At 38.1% G+C, this 24,514-nt stretch overlaps 1 protein-coding gene and 1 long non-coding RNA gene across 4 annotated transcripts in view; one reads left to right on the plus strand and one right to left on the minus strand.

The window, feature by feature from the left end:
* PALLD (palladin, cytoskeletal associated protein) overlaps positions 1 to 24,514 on the plus strand; it is a 422,857-nt gene that overhangs the window by 391,691 nt on the left and 6,652 nt on the right. For all 3 annotated transcript variants that reach the window (XM_055276361.1, XM_055276362.1, XM_063638370.1), the window contains 5 exons: positions 1,223 to 1,444; positions 6,467 to 6,616; positions 16,539 to 16,633; positions 18,509 to 18,641; positions 24,256 to 24,463. In XM_055276361.1, coding sequence (XP_055132336.1) covers positions 1,223 to 1,444; positions 6,467 to 6,616; positions 16,539 to 16,633; positions 18,509 to 18,641; positions 24,256 to 24,463 — 808 coding nt within the window. The remainder of the gene's footprint in view (positions 1 to 1,222; positions 1,445 to 6,466; positions 6,617 to 16,538; positions 16,634 to 18,508; positions 18,642 to 24,255; positions 24,464 to 24,514) is intronic.
* On the minus strand, positions 12,825 to 16,881 carry LOC134736523 (uncharacterized). Its single transcript, XR_010120614.1, has 2 exons — positions 16,761 to 16,881; positions 12,825 to 15,019 (listed from the first exon to the last, which is right to left on the minus strand). It is a non-coding gene; the product is annotated as an uncharacterized lncRNA (long non-coding RNA).

Consider the following 24,514-nt stretch of genomic DNA (forward strand, 5'->3'; position numbering starts at 1 on the left):
ATTTGATAGTAATTAGATGAAGCAAAACAACTTGTGGTATAACTCTTGCAGTTTTATTCATACTGTTGTATTTCTTCCCTCAAACCAACAAAATGTTTTTTAAACACTGAGTAACTTCTTTAAGAGAAAACATAGTTAAAATTATCTTTCATTTAATATTAAATAGGGAATATTTTACATAGACTGTCTTGTCTTCATTGCACTTCGTTTCAGACACAGGGTCTCACTCTTTTGCCCAGGCTTGAGTGCAGTGGCACAATCACGGCCCACTGCAGCCTCGACTTCCCAGGCTCAAGCAATCCTCCCACCTCAGCCTCTCAAGTAGCTGGGACAACAGGCATGTACCACCATGCCCAGCTATTTTTTTAAATTTTTTGTAGAGATGGGGTCTCACTTTGTTGCCCAAGCTGGTCTCAAACTCTTGGCCAGAAGCAGTCCTCCCACCTCGGCCTTCCAAAGTGTTGGGAATTACAGGCATGAGCCACTGGACCTGGCCTTTATTGCACTTTATAGGCAAGGAAATTGTAGGATCCACCTTAATCATCATAGGAATGTTGATGGGTTGTTTGTTTGGGTTTTTTGTTTGTTTGTTTGTTTTCAAAGCAAAATTTTGGCTAGACTGTCAGTCCTATTTTTTCTTCTAAAGATGGTGGGTTCCTAACAGCTGCAGAGCTGAAGAGGAGGCCCTTGCAAGGCAGGGATTGTTATAGGTGGAAAAAAAACAACAACAAAACATGGTACCATTTTTTCTATTAATTATTCTTTTACTAAAATTGTGTATAATATGGCAGCTGCTTGCCACATGTACTATTAGCCTTCTGGAGAGATGCACCACCCTGCATCAGCTTTTACCCTACAGAAGGAAATCAGTGTTCCATTATATTTTATTGTTATCAACAGTTTAGGAATACATAGCTTTGCTTTTGCCTTTTTCTTTCCTTCCCCTTCTTTCCCCTTGCCCAAGAGAAAAGAAGGGAAAAAAATTCATCTTTCTTACCCCCCTCTTTTTGGATGATAGGACTTGAAGACAATCTGAAATACTACATAAACTCACTTCCAGATGTTTTTTGTTTCATGTGCAATTGAATTGGGCTCAGACTGTGTTTTTAAGCTCTATGGTAAAAATATCACTGTCTTCTAGGGCCTTATTGGGGGGCAGGGATAGACTTGACACTTTGTCAGAAGGGATTGAGTCTGCTAACTTAAACTTCCCTTGATACAGGAATACAAAGTCTCCAGCTGTGAACAGAGACTCATCAGTGAAATAGAGTACAGGCTAGAAAGGTCTCCTGTGGATGAATCAGGTGATGAAGTTCAGTATGGAGATGTGCCTGTGGAAAATGGAACGGCACCATTCTTTGAAATGAAGCTGAAACATTACAAGATCTTTGAGGGAATGCCAGTAACTTTCACATGTAGAGTGGCTGGAAATCCAAAGCCGAAGGTGAGCTGGGAGATGGAGGCTTTTTAAGAGTCATTCTCTGAGGAGAGTTTTAGCTTCCAAAATATAGCATGCCGGTAGGAGAAAGAGATACAAATGATCTTTCTCAATACCCACGATATAAAGGGTTTTAAATATTCTGAAGTTCTGGGCCATCTTCAGGAGGCATTAGAAACCAAAAAAGGTGGTGGGGGGAGTGGAGTTTGGGTTTGAAGAATAGAGTAGAGAATAACTAACAGGGAGCTCTTCACACACCTATATCATTTATTCCTCATTGTTATTCCCAAATCGTAAATAACTAAACTGAGTTCTGTGAGGTGAGTTTCCAAGGTCAGAGAGCTGTTGAGTGGCCAGGCCTGCATATGAACCCAGTGCTGTGTACCATACAGAGAAGTAATGCTCACCACTGGTTGTAAAAACTTCCAATCTTTAATCAAAAAACCAAGGCTGCTTATATTAATATTTACAGAGGGAGGTGGGGTGAAGAATATTGTTTAGAACGGATAATGACAAATTCTGATACCATGCAGGACTAGGATGACCTGGATGGGAGCCCTCTCCATACATACAAACATATGGAAATGCTGGATAAGGAGGTGCCCTATCTTCAGAGGAAGGACTAGAATAACTGTTTACTAGCCCAGCAAGGCAGTAAACAGTATACTTTTCCCTAGAGCTTGAGTGAAAAGAATAAAAAAAGGCAAAAAATTAAAACCCCTAAACTACACTATCACATGATCGGGAGCCAAAAGCTGAGAAATGTGAAATTTAGTGCTGGATGATTAAAATTCTTAGAAGCAAGCAAAAAGTTGCCTTATATAAAGGTAATAATATGTGAAGAAATAACCATGAGGAGAGTTGTGTTAGGCTGTTTTTGCATAAAGGGATTCCTGAGACTGGGTTATTTATAAAGAAAATAGGTTTTATTGGCCAGCCATGGTGGCTCACGTCTGTAATCCCAGCATTTTGCGAGGCCGAGATGGGTAGATCACCTGAGGTCAGGAGTTCGAGACCAGCCTGGCCAACATGGTGAAACCCCATCTCTACTAAAAATACAAAAATTAGCTGGGCATGGTGGTGGGCGCCTGTAATCTCAGCTACTTGGGAGGCTGAGGCAGAATTGCTGGAACCCAGGAGGTAGAGGTTGCAGTGACCAAGATCACACCATTGCACCCCAGCTCGGGGCGACAACAGTGAGACTCTGTCTCAAAAAAAAAAAAAAAAAAAAAAGAAAATAGGTTTTATTGGCTCACAGTTCTGCATGGTATACAGAAGTATAGTACCAGAATCTGCTCCTGGTGAGGCCTCAGGAAGCTTACAATCATGGTGAAGGCAAAGGCAAAAAAGGTGAATCACACAGCAAGAGTAGGAGCAAGAGAGAGAAGTGGTGGAGGTCCCAGACTTTTAAACAACCAGATCTCATGTGAACTAATTGAGCAAGAACTTACTTATCACCAAGGGGATGGTGCTAAACTATTCATGAGGGATCCATCCCCATGATCCAGTCACCTCCCACCAGGTCCCACCTCCAACATTGGGAATCCCATTTCAGCATGAGATTTGGAGAGGACAGACATCCAAACCATATTAAGAGTCAATAGTGCAAGAAACAGAAAAACAGAAGGCCAAGTGTTGTGCAATATTGAACCATCTTAAGTAGCTTCTAAAATAACTTTAAACAGATTGAAACAATTTTTAAAAGAATGGAAACTATAATGAAAGAACAAGATAGAACCAAAAAATACAAATTTATAAAATAAGCATAGAGCAATGTACTCAATGAAATAAAAAGCTTAATAGTGGCATAAAATGAAAGGAGGAAAAGTGATAAAAAATACCTGACACTTTTAGGTGTTAATTTCCTATCGCTCCATGGCATTGTTTTGGTTTCCCACTATGGCAAGTTTTACCATCATATTCTTTTCTTAAAACTGAATTGCAATGCCAAAGTCAAAGATAAAGAAAATAGCCTTGAATTTCCAAACCCTATATAATTCCTAATAAAATGGGATTTTTAAAATAAACTCCATTGTTACAGAAAACTTTTTACAATATTCTTGGCATAATCTGCATTAACAGCTGTGTATTCACAACATGTTATCAAACGTATGTATTAAAAATAAATTTGTAGCTTATGAATGAAATTCAATAAGGAATTATATCTTGAACTTCCAAGATATTCACAAAAAGATTCCATATTATTTTCAAACCTTACACAAGGCTTAAGATCACTGATGAAGTTCTGAGATTATTGATTGTTATGGAATACTACATTAACCTGAAAGATGGGCTTTTGTTTTTAATATGACTGTACTTTTTTCCTAATATAAATTTAAATGTTTCACAGCTAGAAGGGACTTAATTGTTTGAACTTTTTATTGTTAAGTGTTATTCTTTCATCCCTCCTTCCTCTCCCTCAACCTTCATCCTCCTTCCCATTCTTTTCTTCCCTCTCTCATTTATTGAAGGTCTACTTTGGCATATGCCATATAAATTACATTAGGATTGTTAAGGTATGGAATATTCATGTTTAAAGAAATACATGTTTTTTAGACTTATGTTTTAAAAATATTTTATTCCTCCCTTGACATGCTTGTTCTAGTTGAGCCATAGGAAGACTGAAAATAATTTCTAATTTACCCTGTTCTCGTTCTTGTGCCCTCCCGAATTTCTCCCTCCATTAGTCAGCTTGGTAAAATTTTGGAAATATTTCTTAGATCTTATTTGAAGGTTGTATGCCAAGTATAATGGAGGTGAAAAATATGATTAAAGTAAATAAATAACTCAAGAACTGGCATTGTGGCAAGAATGCAAAAGGAAGAAATTGTATACTTATTACAGCTTCTTTTTTCCATCAGAAATAGTCAACCACAGCCAGGCACGCTGGCTCACACCTGGAATCCCAGCACTTTGAGAGGCTGAGGCAGGCAGATCTCTTGAGGTCAGGAGTTTGAGAACAGCCTGGCCAATATTGTGAAACCCCATCTCAACTAAAAATACAAACATTAGCTGAGCATGGAGGCGCACATCTGTAATCCCAGCTACTCAGGAGGCTGAGGCAAGAGATTCACTTGAACCCGGGAGGTGGAAATTGCAGTGAGCCAAGATCACACCACTGGACGTGATCTCTAGCCTGGGTGACAGAGCTGGACTGGTCTAAAAAAAAAGAGTCAACTACTAAAAAGTAAAATAATTATGAAGTATGATACTTTACATAATTTAAGTTTTACAACTGAAAGTTATTAGTCTAGTTGATGATTACTTTTTAGATTCTAGAGTTTAATACATAATATAGTTTCTGTAAATTTGCAGCTATCTGAAAAATACGAGTTTGAAAAGTTAGAGCAGTCACATCCTGATAATTCATGCATTTATTTAGTGCTATATATTTATGGTCTTTTCCTTTCTTAGGGTGGAGGTTTCAAAAAGATTTTTCAGATTCAAATACTTTGACAGACAGTTGAATTTGAATGCCAGTTTATGTTACCAATTTACATACTGATTTATATTAAGGAAGAAGTTTGTTTTAACAACTAAAGGGTCTAAAGTATATTTATTTTGTTAGGAATCAGTTAGGAATACTTTTGGCTGCAAAGAACAAAAAATGACAACAAAGAGCTTGCTGTGGCTTTAAAAAGGAAAGTTTATTTGCTTATCTAATAAGTCTGGAGGTGGGGTGATGTAGCTATTAATTCAGCATCTCAGCCATGTTAGGGCTGTTGGCACTGTGATTCATTATGATAGGCCTGTCTTTGAACTCTGTTGTTCATAACTTAAATCAAAAACAATAATGAACTTAGCCAGGCATGATGGCTCACACCTGTAATCCCAGCTACTCTGGAGGCTGAGGCACGAGAATTCTTTGAACCTGGGAGGCAGAGGTTACAGTAAGCCAAGACTGCACCACCGCACTCTGCACTCCAGCCTGGGTAACAGAGCAAGACCCTGTCTCCAAAACAAAACAAAACCTTAGAACTCAGACATCCGTGGACAACTTGGTTTTGTTTAAAAGTGAGGGAAGGAAGGAGGACCCTTTGGAATACTTAAAAATATTGCATTTAATCAAAATTTATTTTTTACATTTTTTCTTTTGAGACAGAGCCTCAGTCACCTAGGCTGGAGTGCAGTGGTGTGATCATGGCTCACTGCAGCCTCAACCTCCTGGGCTCAAGCAATCCTCCTGACTCAGCCTCCTAAATAGCTAGGAGGACTATAGGCATGCACCACCACACCCAGATAATTTTTTTTTATTTTTTGTAGAGACAGGGTCTTACTATGTTGCCCAGGCTGGTCTTGAATTCCTGGGCTTCAGCAATCCTCCTCAGCCTCCCAAAGTGCTGGGATTATAGGTACGCATGAGCCACTGAACCTGGCCCACATTTAATTTTTTATCAACCCAAGTTATATATCTGAAAATTATTATACCTTTCAATACTACTATGTTTTCTTTAACATAATGGGGATAGGTGACAAACATTTAACCTTTGATCATATGCTTCCTGGCCCAGAAATAAAGCAATAGTGTTCCACCCATCACCAACCCTTAGTCATTACCTCCGTCCCTACCAACCTCTTTTATTTGTCAAACACAGTTCAATGAAATGATTAGAGTTTGGGGTCTGCTTTTGTTCTCCAAAACAACCTTTTTACCTTTATTTTATAAACAATACATTTTAATTGCTGGTACATTTGAAAAAAAGCAAAAAGAAAAATGGCCTGTAATGCCACTTCATAGAAATAATCATTGCTAAAATTCAATATATCCCTTCATATAAATAATATATGAATGTAAGTGCCATATTTTAAAAAACAAAAGGTAGATATATAATTTAAAAACTCAAATAGAATTTAAATTGTTACCTGCTTTTTTTCACTAAAAAATCAATTCCTTAGTCAGGTATTTGGTTTAACATTTTAACATGAAAACTCAGATCAGCTCTGCAAACCACACTGTTACTATTTTCAGTTCTCCAAATAGAGTAGGAATACACAAACTCTTAATCTTTAATCTGTTTCTATTCACAGATCTATTGGTTTAAAGATGGGAAGCAGATCTCTCCAAAGAGCGATCACTACACCATTCAAAGAGATCTCGATGGGACCTGCTCCCTCCATACCACAGCCTCCACCCTAGATGATGATGGGAATTATACAATTATGGCTGCAAACCCTCAGGTAAAGAAGGGTATAGGTCTGGGCTCAGTTCTGTGTCTAGTGCTTACAGGCATTTGATTGGACATAAAAGGTGAAGTTAAGAAGTTTCTTTGATTTATGAAACTATTTTTCCAAATTCTACATCCATCTTGGTTTCAGAGAATAGAAAAATTCTTTGTTTCATGAATATTTATTTATTCCATCAGGTGTTATTCTACTCCTTCCATAAATATTATTAAGGGTCTAATACGTACACGCTTTCTCTGTGGGTGACGGGGTTGCAGTGGTAGACTGGACAAAGTCCTATGGTAAAAAGCAATTAACAAATAAATAACTTCAGGTAGGATTACATGAAGAAAATAAAGGAGAAAGAGTGAGTGGCATGCATAGGCTGTATAAGAAAAACTCAACAAAGTAAAATATTTTAAAAGAAACACATCAGTGGGATTTAGTGTGCAAGTGTAGACAAATGATAATTTTGATAGCATTCAGGTTTATGAGTTTTCATCAAAATGTTTTCTCTTGTATTTGCCTTTAGACTTAGGGTCAAAAAATCAGTTGCCTTCTTAGAATTTAATAGGAGGCTGCTGGGTATCATTGCCAGTTCAAGCCTGCAAATTCTTTTTTATTATGTTATACATTTTAGTCACTATGTTGGATATAGGGGATACAAAAATGAGTAAGAAGTTATTTTGTACCTTAAGAGCTCAATGTATAACAGGTAGTTTTACTAAAGTCTGCAAAAGTAGTATAAATAATACACTTTTAAAAAGAAAAAAAAAGTCATGGTAAAATGAATAGTTTTCTCCAGAAGTCATCTTTTTAGAATCTCTGATCTATTTATATCATTCCATATTATTTCTTTTGAAGAAAATATTTAGCATTAGAAACTATATAAATAATTTTAATGACACTACAAACTTTTAAAGTTTCTGGCCCGGGTACAGTGGCTCACATCTGTAATCCAAGCACTTTGGGAGGCTGAGGCAGGTGGATTGCTTCAGCCCTGGAGGGGCTGGCCAACATGGGGAAACCCTGTCTCTACTAAAAATACAAAAATTAGCCAGGTGTGGTGGTAGGCACCTGTAATCCCAGCTACTCAGGAGGTTGAAGCATGAGAATCACTTGAACCTGGGATGCGGAGGTTTCAGTGAGCCAAGACTGTGCCACTGCACTCCAGCCTAGGTGACAGAGACCTTTTTTTTTTTTTTTTTTTTTTTTTTTTTAGATGGAGTCTCGCTCTGTCGCCCAGGCTGGAATGCAATGGCGCGATCTCTGCTCACTGCAAGCTCCACCTCCTGCGTTCACACCATTCTCCTGCCTCAGCCTCCCTAGTAGCTGGGACTACAGGCACCCACTGTGCCCGGCTAATTTTTTTTATTTTTAGTAGAGACGGGGTTTCACCATGTTAGCCAGGATGGTCTCGATCTCCTGACCTCGTGATCCGCCCGCCTTGGCCTCCCAAAGTGCTAGCATTACAGGCGTGAGCCACTGCCCCCAGCCTGAGACTCTGTTTCTAAATAAATAAATAAATATTGTTCAAGGTTTATTATATTCTAATATTCCATGGTCATATAAATATATTTTTCTGCAATAATATTAAGATCAGAATGAAAACAGATTATCCAGCTAATCAGGTTGTGATAGAGTGCAGCAAACTCTTCACTGTTAATGAAAAGCTTCTATATTAATGCACATTCTTGAAGTTCTAAATGTTTTAATCAATGAATACATGACCATCACCCTGAAAAAGTCTAAATCACTATTAAGAAGTTGCATTTTAATGTTTGTGTTCATATTTGATATATATGAAGAAACAAAAGTGGAACTTGTTTTGTCTTTTTTTTTCTTTTGTGAGACGGAATCTTGCTCTGTTGCCCAGGCTGGAGTGCAGTGGCATGATCTCGGCTCACTGCAATCTCCACCTCCTGGGTTCAAGCAATTCTTCTGCCTCAGCACCACCACGCCCAGCTAGTTTTTTGTATTTTTAGTAGAGACAGGGTTTCACCTCAGATGATCCACCTGCCTCGGCCTCTTTTTTCCTTAGTATATTTTCAGTGCATTTCCTTGACATTAACAAATTCTAGCTTTTAGTTTAGTTTTCTGCCTAAGAAAATGGTGAACTGACAAAATCCAAAATTTTTCTTTGTGTTGGGTTGTTTATTCCTCTTTTGCCCTAGAAAGGCTGGAGTACATTATGGGATGGAATTATCTGTGGTCCTTAAGTATTTGCCAACACTGGGAACCTGCTATTAATTTCAAGGCATTTTTCCTAGCATGTTTTAAATTGTTATTGGAATAAGCCATTTTATAGAACAAAAGAACATAAACGTAAAACTGCAATTGTGAGTCTGCTTAGTGTCTTCCTCAAATTATAATAATGCATTTTTACATGTGGAAAAGTTCTCAGTGAGGAAGGACTGACTCAGTGCTCATGGCCAATGGCAGTGTGCAGAGTTTAAGACAGCAGGCCAGCCTTGGGGGTCAGTAGTCTCCAATCATTTAAACTCTCTTGACAAATTATTATGAAGTCACTAGATGAAGGTGAGCTGCTGAAAATCTCCCTGGGATCATTCCATATTACATATAACATCACATTGTACCCCACAAATATATACAATTATAATTTGTCAGTTAGAATAAAAAATAAATTTTTATTTATTCATTTAGAGACAAGGTCTTCCTCAGTCACCCAGGCTGGAGTACAGTGGCCTAATCATGGCTCACTGCAGCTTAGAACTCTTAGGCTCAAGCAGGCCTCCCATCTCAGCCTCCCAAAGCACTGGGATTACAGGCGTGAGCCACTGCCATTAGCCAAAAATAAATTTTTAGAAAAAAATGTAATCTTACCCAAAGCCCAATATATAATGCCAAAAAAAAAGAAACCCTTGTAAAACGTAGGAAAAAAAAGAAAGGAAGGAAATAAAAAAGAAATGTTACTACAAATACCAAGATTGTAGGGCAACACTGATGATACCAAAACACCTAGGATGAGGCCGGCAGGCCATGTAGTACAGGGGTTACGAGCATGAACTTTGGCATCAGGCAGATCTCAGCTGGAATTCTAGCTCTGCCACTCACTACCTGTGTGACCTTAGCAAGTCACTTAACTTCTCTGTGCCTGTCTCCTCCTTCTTAAAATCAGAATAATAATAATAATAATACAGATTTAAATAGTACATGTAAAAAGCATTCAGTTTACCTGGCACATAGTATGCTTTCAATAAATGCCAGTTATTGTCATTATTTTAATTCAGAGACGGTAACTACCCCATCTTAAAGCAGCAGGCCTACAACAGAAGCCTGTGGAACCAGATGTAAAGGATCAGTTCCATGTCTAGGTACTCCGTTCCCACAGTACTGTCAGAAAGTAAGCAAGTCAATTTGGGATGGAATTTCTACCCAGTATGTTGCTGCTGTGTGGTCCTCTGACCTCCTGGCTTTTCTGTTTTATCACCCCCATGGGAAAGGACTTAGGCAGCAGATGTGGCTGTGCCACAACTGCCACAGCTGTGGGCTTGGGTGGAGGAGCTGTGAGCTAGAGGAAGGCCACACCCATAGCACAGCTGACATCAGCCACACATGAAGCTGGGAAGCTGCTTTCTGCTCTCAGCACCCTCAGGGCCAAGAGAAGCCCCAAAAGAGAGTGGTTACTGCCCTCATTCCAGGCCCCAGAATTCTCTGCTTTACAAATCCCATGCTGAGCCCCATGGTTAACCCTCTCTGGTTCTTTGCTCTACCCTTTGGAGAGAAGACAAAGCAATGAGAAGTGGACAAGACCAGCCCTCCTAATAGAATATCCTATCCAACCTGTGATTTCAGCCAAGGATAAAATAACTACTCTGGGTCTATCAAAAGGAGCAAAAAAAAGATTCAGAGAACCCGGGGCATCACAGTAACCAGACCAGTTTCTAACACTACCTATTATAGTGTTCCAACCGACTCCAAAGATCAGCTGACACTCCCAACATCTTAATTAAGGGGTAGGGCTAAGAGTCTTCTTTACCTAAATAACCCAAGACGGGCAAAAGGAAGGGAAACTCACGAAGTCTAGGCCTCAGGGTGTAGGTGTGTATATCCCATTGAAATTGCTGTGAGAGAATTTCGATATTTATGCCACTTATCAGTAGTAGTATTTGTTCCAAGTTTCGGAGCATGTTGCCTGGTTGATTTTTAATTCCAAGAGTAAAACCCCTTCTTTTCTGTCTTAGGGTCTTCAGTAACTGGTATGTCCAAATATGGCAGATATAAGTTCTGTGAGTCATCACTTAAAAATTGGAGTGAACTTTACTATCCATTAGAAAAACAAAGTGGCATTTACACCATGACCAGTGACAGACCATTTTTCTACCTAACTCTTGGCATAAGTTACCATTTGTTGCTGTAAGGATGCCATTCTGGAAATGTTTAACGCTGTTAGAATCTCAACTTTACAACATCTATTACCGTATATTAAAACATTTTTTTCTTATAATTTATGAATTAAGACATGAGTTTAGTCATGTCATAAAAGGCAGTGAAAAAAATTTAAAATAGCTAATCTTTCAAGATATAGTAATCCCAAAAGCATAAAGTATACTTGACAGAAAACTGAAGTTGACTCCTTACTTCCTTAATGCCCTTTAGTTACTTAAATTTTGAAATTTTAAAAAGTTATTTGGATTTAGAAAAAAAAGTATTTGGGTTTGAAAGGGAGAATATATGTATGTTTTCTAGTACACTGTAGCCCAGATGATATGAAATGACCAAGGAAAAGAAGAAGACTAGAGTGGACAAATTAGTTCAGTAATGAAATACAGACGGTAGAGCTCTCCTGAGCAGTGGAAAATAATTACAGAAAGCAGCCAAGAGAAGGGTGAGAACCAAGGAGGGAGGAAAATATTAAAGTTCAACAGAATATTTTATAGAACATGGTATATTTCCACCTGGGTTAATCTTTTGGGAATAAGAAAAATGTTAGATATTGTTGACTGCATCCAAATTCTACTTGGGATAGAACACACAGCTCTAAACATATACTGGGCTGTGTATCACACTCGATGTGTGTAGCTCAGGCAATTCATAAGAGACCAAAGCAATCACACAGTTTAGCAAAATAATGAGTGATTGTGCAGTTACACCAAAGAGAGTGCCAAAATGAGGATCACAAATACAGTTTATTTTAGACTCTAATCCTATCTTTAAGAACAACTACATCTAAACACGAATGTTTTACTTTGTTTTGTTGTGTTGCTAAGTTACTTTGTATTGCACTTGGATTTTGGAATGGCTATTTTGCAGTCTGATGTTTCCTCAAACTGCATTATGTATACAAGTGGCAAGCTTTTATGAAGACCTGTGTGCCACAAGTTAAATTTCATAAACTATGAAATATAAATGTTATTTCCATATTACCTAAATAATTGGCCTTGCACAAGGTATGAAATAATCTTTACAAGCTGGATGTTTAATACAGAATCACTTTAAGAATTCAAACTTATTTGTAATATAAGCTTTAAACTCTGTGGATTTGTTTGGAATAGAAAAGTAACACACAACTGAGTTAAATATAAAATGTCAGTTTGTTGCTTGTGTTTTGTTTTAGCATTATAAGGTTTCCTGGCTCATTTCAAGCTTCACTTTAAACATTCCCTTCCATTATTCTTATGTTAATAGTAAAGCAGATAGAAATGAGAAAATTAATAAAAGCAAATGCAGCAGCATTAATGTGCATCAGAGCCTACTAACTATGATTACCAGGGTTAACAGACATATTATTATTATTAAAATCACTTATTGCTAATTCTGTATGACCTTTGTCAAAAATAGTATGTTCAGACTTAAAAACCTGAACTTTCTATTATGCACATGGAAGGCATCTTTTCAAAAAAGCTTCACTGAACTCTGGGGGTTTTTTCCCCCAAACAAAAATGAGAAAATTATACAACTTCTTAGTTTGGATGCTCTCTAAATGCTCCTGGTTATTTATTGGTTAGTAATATATTTAGCCAATAACACTATATAAATCCAACTAATAATTCTGCCTCCTGAAGACCACACCTTCCCCTTTCATGTTCAGAAGTGATGGTTGGTATCAGAATAGAGAGATTACAAATGGTAACTATCCCTTTTTCTTAAATTTGGGAAGTTAAGGAAATATTCTGTGGCAATATTTGTATATATGGTTCTAAGCAGTAGCAGCAAAAACCCTGAAAACAGTGTAGAAATGTGTGAACTTTCCAGAGTAGTATGCCAACCTGTTTACCTTTTTTTTTTTTTTTTTTTTTGAGAGGGGAGGAAGAGGCAGGCTAAGCATATCAAGGATCTGTTTAGAGCTGATTAGGGCATATTTCCTCCTCCACATCAAATGCAGCCATCACACTAACAAATACATTTCAGTATGATTATGCTTAGCACCTTTCAAGCACCAGCAGAAGTTAAAAAGGTTAATCTGCTTCCCACATAGTCTGCCTCCTATGCCAAAGGTATTTTGTTTTTCCTTTGGAGTAAATTACATTCTAATACCAAGAAAAATAAAATTCCATTACATAAACAATTCTAAAGGATGCCTCAAAACTGGTTATTATAATTATATCCATATTGAGTGCTACAATAATTTAACATTTTGAGCATTGGCTTCATGCAAAATACAATGCTGCCAGGTGCTTTACAAGTATTAATGCCTTTAGTCTTCATAAGAACCCATTAGGTATTAACTATATGGCCCTGTTTTACAGAGAAGGAAACTTAGAAAGATTAAGTTACCTGCCTAAAGTCACTCACCTGTAAGGGACAGCAGAACTGGTTTACAAACTTAGACTGATTCCAGAGCTACTGAATGCCATACGAAGGTATTTAAGGCTCATTCCAGGATTCAGAGCACTAAGTGGCAGGGGGGATATTGGTTAAATATGAAGGAATTTTAAAATGAGGTAAGCATATACCTCACATAAAGTAGATTCACATGGAAATTCTTATTGGGGTCCGCCAAGCTGCTGGGGCTCCTAAAAACCATCTTGATGCACGTCCATGCATAATGTCTCAGACCCATGATAACACAGTACCAGCTATGAGGAATTTAATCATGATAATTTATGATGTCACACACCATTTGATATTTATAAGAGCATTTAGGTTACATCATTTAACCCTTAAAACATCCTTGTGAGAGATATATGTAGCATCCCTGTTTGTACAGAAGAAGAAACAGAGGCTTGAACAAATTCAGTGATTTGCTCAAAGTTTTAGGAAAAGTCAACACTCAAATCCAGGTTAGTGAGGTGGGTTTGTTTGGCTGTTTGTAACAACCCATACCTCCTTGTCCAAATTCAAGGTTAAGTCTGAATTTACCTTACATTATATCTTTTTCTAACCGCATAAATGATTAGTTCATTTTAACTTACCGTGGATCTTCTGGGCTTCATATCACAAGGAAGGATATATCCAAATTATAAGCATTTCATCATGGAAGCCGCAAGGCACATAATAAGGAAGCCATATCCCACATCAGGACAATTGAAGCTATTTGTGTAAAACAATACACACACTTCCTTGTCCTCAACCTCCAAAAAGAATCATTAATTTTGTGTGTTCATTTGTTATCTTGTATGATGCATCAGTTGGATAGTTCATGATGGGGGTCTTCTAAGCAAGTTATATCTAGATTTTCTATAGCAAGTACAGATCTGGAGAAGTTGGATGAAATTAATTTTTAGATTTCAAGCTAGTTTAGGGAATCCCAAATGTTTGCCAAGAGTTTAGCATAAGAATCTGTATCAAGTGGTCTGTGCTTCAGATACAGTTAATCTGAGCTAGAAATAATTCTCCTATATAATGTTAGACTTCATGTCTCCTTGGAAATTTTCAGGAAACACAGTGTTTTAACTGTGACCTCAATAGCAAACACCGTGAATGCCAGAGGGAGTCACATATGTAGTGGTATAAAACTAGTTATGTTTGTTTCTTTGTGAGGACCTCTCTTTGGTAATTCCTCATTCTTCTCCTGTCTGTATTACATTCCTATGTGTCTTTGCCTTTTCTGGGTAGTTATAGCCCCAAAGAAGTCCAGGTTTTAGGAGACCTAGAGAGCCCCCCCAGTTAGAGTCCTGCCCTTCACTGAATCTTGCTATGGGATTTTTCTCTACATTCCCTCCACTAGTGCCCTCACCCTGACCCCTACTCCAGTCTACTCACAGTTGTAAAGCAGTTCTTCAAAACACACAGAACACTGCAGCTTCTGTTACCTGTCTCTATACGCAGCTTGCAATGAAAATGAGAGCCAATGGAAGAATTTTATTCTGAGTGTAAGTGCATGAGGGCTTCTCATCAACTCTGAGCTAGAATTCACTAAGTCTAATCATTGATGGTACATCTGCTTCTTGTTTTTCCTCTCTTGCTGTTACCTTCAGCAGTCATCAAAATTTAGAAGCACATCTTCTCATTCTTCTGAAAGAGAGAAGGAGAAAAATCATCTTTTTTGCTACTCTGCTGGTAACAGTGGAAAAAAAAAAAGAAGGAGCTGAAACAAAAACCAAAGTAACAATGTGTGGCTTATCCATATCATCTGGGTGCCCTGAGTATTACTTGTCTGTTCACATATGACAGCATTTATCAAACTTTTTTTGCTTTTATTATTTTTAATTGACACAATGATTATACATATTTATGAGGTACAGTGTGATATTTCAAAGCATGTATACAATGTGTAATGTTCAAATCATGGTAGTTAGCATATCTGTCACCTCATTTATCATTTGTGTTGGAAATACTCAAAATCCACTCTTCCAGCTATATGAAAATACACAATAAATTATTGTTATCCTACAGTGCTGTGAAACACTAAAACTTTTTCCTCCTATGTAGCTGTAATTTTGTATCCATTAACCAACTTCTGGCTATCTCCCCGACCCCACCACCCCATCAAAATTTCAATTGACAAATTTAAGAGATAAAAATATAGGGTTTTTTTAATTACATAGGCCCTTATCATATGACCCACATATTTTAGGTATTTAACTGCTTCTGGTTTTTAAATCTCAAATATGTTCATTTCATGAGAACATGGCTTCATTTAGTCATGAAGCTCTCCTTATCATCCCATGCATACTTCTTACATAACACTCATTTTATCATGCTCATTTTAATATATGGTTTGGGGAAGGGATGCCACTTACTTTTTTTTTTTTTTTTTTTGTAACAGAGTCTTGCTCTGTCGCCCAGGCTGGAGTGCAGTGGCACCATCTCAGCTCACTGCAACCTCCGCCTCCTGGGTTCAATCGATTCTTCTGCCTCAGCCTCCCAAGTAGCTGGGACTATAGGTGCGTGCCACCACGCCCAGCTAATTTTTGTATTTTTTTAGTAGAGACGGGGTTTCACCATATTGGCCAGGCTGGTCTCGAACTCCTGACCTCGTGATCCACCCGCCTCGGCCTCCCAAAGTGCTGGGATTACAGGCATGAGCCACCGCGCCCGGCCAGCCACTAACATTTAATTAGTATATTACTATAATTAGTATAGTACTAAAAAGAGAAAACTGAAATCATCTAGGTTTGATTTCAGAATTGGCTACAGCTGGTAGATGACCATGAAAATGGAATCTTCACAAGAGACTGATGTCCTCCTGCTGTATTTTACAATTCAATGTCATGTGTTACGGAGACCTTTGCAGGTTACAATTAAGCAAGGGTTGTCATTTTAAATACCATCCTAGATAAAACAGTAAAGCTTATTTAAGAGTTCCAAAAAAAGACCTTGTCACCTTCAAGTTCTTCAAGTAAAAATAGTTTTACTGAGGCACTTAACTCACAGGGAAAGTGTTTTTCTGAAAAGGGTTAGTCATTACTCAAATGGCATACTGAATTTGTTATGAAATAATGTCTTATAGAGAATAGGACAGTAGGCATGATAGTGCTTAGTGGTTAATAGTTTTAAATAGCAAATCATTTATTTCCTGATATTTCTACAGGGCCGCATCAGTTGTACTGGACGGCTAATGGTACAGGCTGTCAACCAAAGAGGTCGAAGTCCCCGGTCTCCCTCAGGCCATCCTCATGTCAGAAGGTATTTAACATGTTCCTTCCCAGAAGTGTTACTATTATTTTATTTATTACTATAAATTTAGTACTATTAGAATCATCATATAACCACAAAAGTAAACATAATCGGAAGACAGAATATGAATACAAACCTGAAGTGTGTGGCTCCTTGATTATTATGCTCCTTTGCGATGCAGAAAGGGAATGGGAACAAACATTTGCTAATGTGTGCTAAGCCCATTCAGATATACTATTAGGTTGTTAAATAGACATATTTTATAGACAAATAAATCAAGACTCAGCACTTTGAAATGGCATATGAAAATACTACTAAATGGTACACAAATGTTGGAAACCAAACTTTTCTAACCAACAGCTGTGTGAGTTGACCATTAAAAGCTATTACCACTAGGTTTCTTAACATCAGCTCATTTATTAATGTTCATTTTTCAGCCACTTAGTTCAAAACATAAGGCCATTAGACTACAAATCTTGTAGGTAAGATTTGTCACATTTTAAATACTCAGATATCTGCTAGCAATAGAGATGCTTTCCGTTCCTAGTAGCTCTGAGTCTGTGCAAGGACACTGATGGAACAATGGTAGGCAGAGATAGAGAAAGGATATTACTTCTTAGTAACAAATCCGCACTTAAAAAAAAATCATTAAGTCAACCATCCTGTCAACTTGGCCTGTTTATTTTATAGACAGAATATCCTCAAATAGTCCTGATTAAATTACAGGCCATAGGTGCAAACTCCTTTAGTGAAGAGAATACATACTTAGCTCACAGAGAGTAGGCAGGAAAACTGACTAAACATCAAACAAGTGGTGTGTCTGTACCTCCTTGTGTGACTGGATCCACACAGACTTTTGTTCAACATTTGGAAGATAGTTCTGGCACCAGAGCATGTGCAGATTTAATTCTAACTTCATCATGGCAATACCTATTCACAGGATGCTAGCCTGTATCTTTGGGTATAAACATAGCATATACAGTATTAAGTCCATTGTCTTGCATTATTCTTTTTGCTTTTCTTGTCTGCAACACATTTAAGCCTTTCCTTATATGAATGGGTCCTGGAAAGCTTTTTTCTCATAAATTAGATCTATACTTAGAGAAGGGTAAACTATATTAAAAAGCTAATAATTATTAGCCTAGTATGCTTCTTTCATTTGTTCCACTCTTGCTTTTCCTAGTTAAGTATTTTTAAACTTACCTTCTAGTCACTACTGACAGAATTTGTATTCAACATCTTTTAAGTCTTCCCTGCAATTACTTTCAACTGTATTCCTCTTAAAGGTTTCTCTGGCAACCTTTGAAAGTGACAGAGATGCACAGAATCTGGGAGATTTGTACAATCTCATTTTTTAAAGCAAAAAATAATGCCTCTAGGCATATGGATAACTAATGCAAAAGAAAACTTGCCTAAAAATGTAATTTGTTTTCCCGCTTAATATGAAAAGGAATTTTAATTAAAAATATATTGAATTTTTATAGGATCATCAGAACTTTTAATTTCCTACAAATTTAAAAATTAGAGTGGAAAGTTCTAGTAACTTCTGTTGAAAAAGATTTGGTAATAAGTGAGCAATAATGCTACTTTTCATAAAGCTTTAAATATATTTAGGAAAAATACGTTAATATATAATACCCCATTTTTTTCCATTTCCCCTTTTATGATTTATAGTAGTCTGCAATTGGCAGACAATTACATTTATAGTAAATTTCCAAATTACATAAGATTTTGCTTTTCTGATTTTTTAATGTGTAAATCATAGCTGTAGGGATCAGATAAGGAAATCATATTATTACCCCATGTATTTTAAGAAAACAGATGACTAAAAGTCTGGAAATAACTACTATCTATATTTCTATCTGTCATCTTTCTTGTTTCAAGGCCTCGTTCTAGATCAAGGGACAGTGGAGACGAAAATGAACCAATTCAGGAGCGATTCTTCAGACCTCACTTCTTGCAGGCTCCTGGAGATCTGACTGTTCAAGAAGGAAAACTCTGCAGAATGGACTGCAAAGTAAGATTTTGTTATTGCTTGCATATCCTATTGCCTCACTTCTCCCTCACTTGCCATTTCTCTATAGTTCCTTTTGGGGAAATTACATAAAGTATAAAATGAGAGCTGGGCACAGTGGCTCACACCTATAATCCTAGCACTTCAGAGGCCAAAGCCGGGCAGATCGCTTGATCCCAGGAGTTCAAGACCACCCTGGGTAATATGGAGAAACCCATCTCTACCAAAAATACAAAAGTTAGCCAGGTGTGGTGGCGTGTGCCTATAGTCCCATCTACTTGGGAGGCTGAGTTGGAAGGACTGCTTGAGCCTGGGAGCTGAAGCTTTGTGAGCTATGATCGAGCCACTGAATTCCAGCCTGGGTGACAGAGCAAGACCCTGTCTCAAAAAATGAAATGATTCTAGCTTAAGGGGGGGGAAAAGTGAAATATGTCGGATATTTATATATTGTTTACCATGATTTTTTACTTTAAATTAAATGTGTTCTTTACTCAGAACCCTACATGACATTACTCTAGAAAGTCATCAGGAGGTTTTAATCCCTTTAAATGTTGAAATAATAAATATGATAAATCTACCATGTCTTCATTCTTTTTTCATACAAATTTTGTATCCATCTATCTACTCTGACTTTTATTCCTCCCATTTTCTCTTTTTTTTTTTTTTTTTTTTTTTTTGGAGACGGAGTCTCACTCTGTCACCCAGGCTAGAGTGCAGTGGTGCAGTCTCAGCTCGCTGCAACCTCTGCCTCCTGGGTCTCCTGCCTCAGCCTCCTGAGTAGTTGGGATTACAGGCACGTGCCACCAGGCCCAGCTAATTTTTGTATTTTTAGTAGAGATGGGGTTTCACCATGTTGGTCGAGCTGGTCTCAAACTCTTGACCTCATGATCCACCCACCTTGGCCTCCCAAAGTGCTGGGATTACAGGTGTGAGCCACAGTGCCCCACCCCCATTTTCTAATTCTAAGATAAGTTAGAGTGACTTCTTTCTTTCATCTGTTTTGCAGCAGGGCTTTTTGTTTTTTTTGGGTTTTTTTTTTTTTTTTTTTTTTGAGACGCAGTCTGCCTCTGTTGCCCAGGCTGGAGTGCAGTGGTGTGATCTCGGCTCACTGCAGCCTCCACCTCCCGGGTTCAAGTGATTCTCCTGTCTTAGCCTCCTGAGTAGCTGGAATTACAGGCACCCGCCACCACACCCAGCTAATTTTTTGTATCTTTAGTACAGATGGGGTTTCACCACGTTGGCCAGGCTAGTCTCAAACTCCTGACCTCGTGATCCGCCCGCCTTGGCCTTCCAAAGTGCTGGGATTACAGGCATGAGCCACCGCACCCGGCCTACAGCAAGGCTCTTTAACCCAAGGTCCTTGGGTAGGGAGGCTTCATTAGGTGTTTGAACTCTGAAATTACCTACAAAATTATGTGTGTAAGATAACTTTCATCCATTTCTCAAAGGAGTTTAGGGAAAAAATATTTAAGAAACACTGCTCTAACATTTTTTGTTTGATTTCTTTTTTGCCCCCTATTTACTGATATTAAATTTAGTTTAACTCTTAAATATGGATAAGGTTTTAAAAAGTTATTTGGGCTCCCTCTGCTGGTTCTATATGGGATATCAGAACACAAATATAAGCTGCTTAGAGGATTTGGGCATTGTTTCTTCAGAAAGTAAATCTGGGATTGTAGAAATGTATAAAAAGAATATAACAAAAATATTTTATTTCTCAGGATCATTTTTTTTACAGTATAAATCCACAAATTGTGTTTCAGTCTGTATATATATATATATATATATATATATATATATGAGTGTGTATTTACTTCATTTTTGGTCTATAATTAAGAATTATACAGTACAGCTACCATATGATCCAGTTAATTCTACTAGTGCTTATATATCCGAGGAAAATGAAATCAGAGGCCACGCACGGTGGCGCACGCCTGTCATCCCAGCACTTTGGGAGGCTGAGGCAGGTGGATAACTTGAGGTCAGGAGTTTGAGACCAGCCTGACCAACATGGTGAAACCCCATCTCTACTAAAAATACAAAATTTAGCCAGGTGTGGTGGCATGCATCTATAGTCCCAGCTACTCAGGGGGCTGAGGCAGGGGAATAACTTGAATCTGGGAGGCAGAAGTTGCATCACTGCATTCCAACCTGGGCAACAGAACAAGACTCCCCATCTCCCAAAAAAAGAAAATGAAATCAGTAGCAATATCTGCATTCCCATGTTCATTGCAGCACTATTCATAATAGCCAGAATATGGGATCAGCCTAAGTGTCAACAGATGAATGAATAAAGAAAATATTTTATATATATTATATATATATATTTATATATATTATATATATTTTTATATATAATATATATATTTATACATATATTTATATATTATATATAAATATATATATTTATATAATATATATACACACACACATACATACATACACAGTGGAAAATTATAATCCTGTCATTGTGACAACATGAATGAACCTGGAGGACATAAGTGAAATAGGCCAGGCACAGAAAGATAAATACTACAGGATCTTACTTATATGTGCAATCTAAAAAAGTTGAACTCATAGTATAGAGTAGAATGGTGATTACCAGGGGCTAGACGGGGAGAGGGAAAGTTGGGGAAATGTTAGTCAAAGCATATAAAATTTCAGACAGGAGGAATAAGTTCAAGAGATCCATTGTACAACATGGTGACTATAGTTAATAACAATGTACTGTATACTTGAAAATTACTAAGAGTAGGTTTTAAGTGTTCTTACCACAAAAAAGCACGTGAAGTCATACATATGTTAATCAGCTCAATTTAGGTATTCCACAGCACATACATATTTCAAAATAATGTGCATAATTATATACAATTTTTATCAATTAATACTTTAAAAAATTCATACAAACCACTTGTAAAATAATGTTTTGAGTTAACCAGGGAAATTTTATTTTAAATAGATTATTAGATTATACCAAAGAATTATTAATTTTTACGTGTAAAATGGAATTGTGATTATGGAAAAGTCTCGTTTTTAGAAATGCATACTGAGCTATATGGGGGTAATAGTATATAAAATCTGGGATTTATTTTAAAATATAAAAAATGAGAGAGACTAAATGATGGGTATATACACATTCACCATACTGGTTATCTCTATTTTTAATCATATTTAAGAAAGAAATAATAGTACTGTCTTTCACTGGACTGGCACATTACTATCCTTAAAACGCCAGCCATTAAAAGAATATTGGAAACAAAAAGTAAACTGCTTATTGGTTTCACTATGATGATCTAACCTGGATAAAGAAAATGTGAAAAATCAGCCAGGCACCTGGGTCACGCCTGTAATCCTAACACTTTGGGAGGCCGAGGCAGGTGGATCATCACCTGAGGTCAGGAATCCGAGACCAGCCTGGCTAACATGGTGAAACCCCATCTCTACTAAAATACAAAAAAATCAGCCAGGCATGGTGGCAGGTGCCTGTAATCCCAGCTACTCAGGAGGCTGAAGCAAGAGAATTGCTTGAACCCAGGAGGCGGAGGTTGCAGTGAGCTGAGATTGTGCCCACTGCACTCCACCCTGGGCAAGGAGCAAGACTGTCTTTAAAAAAAAAAAAAAAAAAAAAAAAAAAGTGAAAAATCTTGCCACATGTACAGATAGATCAGGAAAAAAAAAAGGTCAGTGTATTTAAGCTTTGAAAGGGGAAAAAATCCTGAAGATAAGCCAAACACTAAAGCAGCAGCTTGCTTTTCCTCCAAAAAGCCCCCTCCCCTTTTAGCCCCTGAGGAACATTCCTAGACACTGATTATCCTTAACTGGTACTAAATTTTCGGGAAAATAACTAATTCCACTCCCATAGCAACAAGCATCACTATTTCCATGTGTGCTGAGAGTACAGATCTAGTTACATTGTGACCTGCTGGTGGTGACCTTCAGCTCCTGAGATCATGCTGTCTTGTCTTAGCCAGGAGAACTGGGGTTAGAAAAAAGGTACAAGGGGCATTCTCTTTGCCCTAGCATGAGTAACTGTCCACTGGGTAGGTTCACTGTGAATCACGTGGTTTGAGAGTACGCGTGCTTTGGGCATCTCTCCTACTAAACATACTGTGGCTTCAATCAGTAGATGGCTTATCTAGGATCTAACCTGGTAAAGAAGTAGGAACAAGCAGTGCCGCTTTGTTTCTAGACGTGGGAACAAGGAGCCTGACCAAAGGTATCCACTCCCTCTTCCTCCACACCACTTCTGATGACCTCCAAACAGGTCAAGCAGTGTACATGGAGAGCTGGGGACAGCAAGTGGATAGATAGGAGAACACAGAGCCTGAGCGTCTCAGAAGCCAAGCTGCCTAACTACTGCTGTTTGTTTCCAAAACCTCTTCATCCTTTTAACCAGTCATTTACGTTTACTTTAAATGCTGTAGCCCTTTGCTACATGTGTGGTGGGAGGCATCTTGCAGGTAATATCAGTGAGTATCACATAGCAGGAATGGAATTTGTGAGTCCTCTGGCTGATGCTGGCAAAGCTAGTTCTTCAAAAGAACTGTTTTACAGTCTAAGTGACATCTTTTTGTATATAACTTCCTACTAGTAAAGTTGGGGGTAGGGGGTAAAAAGGCCTTCCTTAACAGTGCATTTCTTCCATTCAAAATCAGGGGCAAAACTAAAAAGCTGGCAGATGGCGACCATCCTGACCCTTTGCGGCACAGCATGTTATTAGCAATTAAATATGCTTTTATCTGATCTCTGGTCAACACAACTGTCAAGGCCTCAAGATTTTATGATGTTTCCATTGTGATGGTAATTTGTTGAGATGGCTTTCTGGATAATTTCGTATTGCTCTTGTTATTCAGTTTCAAGGATTACAAAATAATAATAGCAGCCCTATGTGCTGACGAATGCATTCTCCATAACTATGGCTACTCCTTGATGAGAAGCTTTACAGTACTATATATAAATGCCAGCTGAGTATTTGTTATTATTGTTGGACATCTTTTTTCAAAGAAGCCCAGAGCCTGGTGCTGACCTCGTCCCATTAATCTCTATAGCCCTGGGCAAGGTAAGACAATGATGGCAATTTTTTAAATCCCATCTCGGTCATCTCTAGGTTGTTCTGTAAGAATTGTTTAGATGTAAGCTGGTGAGTGCTCAGGAAGCCACTGAAAAGTTTTAAGCAAAAGAGTAACATGAGCTGATACTAAAAGCCATCTCTTGGCCCGGTGCGGTGGCTCATGCTTGTAATCCCAGCACTTTGGGAGGCTGAGGCAGGCGGATCACCTGAGGTCAGGAGTTCAAGACCAGCCTGGCCAACATGGCGAAACCCCATCTCTACTGAAAATACCAAAAATTAGCCTGGCATAGTGGCAGGCACCTGTAATCCCAGCTACTCAGGAGGCTGAGACGGGAGAATCGCTTGAACCCGGGAGGCGGAGGTTGCAGTGAGCTGAGATTGTGCCATTGCACTCTAGCCTGGGCAACAAGAGTGAAACTCTGTCACACACACAAAAAAAGCCATCTCTTGTACTACTGAAGGAGGAATTTATGCAGACTTCTTAGCTACCAGTGATTTCACTCTGTTTTAATACCAAAATTTACATGTATTTCTTTTATGATTTAGGTCAGTGGGTTACCAACCCCAGATCTAAGCTGGCAACTAGATGGAAAGCCCGTACGCCCTGACAGTGCTCACAAGATGCTGGTGCGTGAGAACGGGGTGCACTCTCTGATCATAGAGCCAGTCACGTCACGTGATGCCGGCATCTACACATGTATAGCCACCAACCGAGCAGGACAGAACTCATTCAGCCTGGAGCTTGTGGTTGCTGGTAGGCTCATCTGTGAATCCTTGCTTTCTGACAGAATGAACATCAGACTTA

This window comes from Symphalangus syndactylus, chromosome 4, assembly GCF_028878055.3.
Source record: "Symphalangus syndactylus isolate Jambi chromosome 4, NHGRI_mSymSyn1-v2.1_pri, whole genome shotgun sequence".
Taxonomy (NCBI): Eukaryota; Metazoa; Chordata; class Mammalia; order Primates; family Hylobatidae; genus Symphalangus; species Symphalangus syndactylus.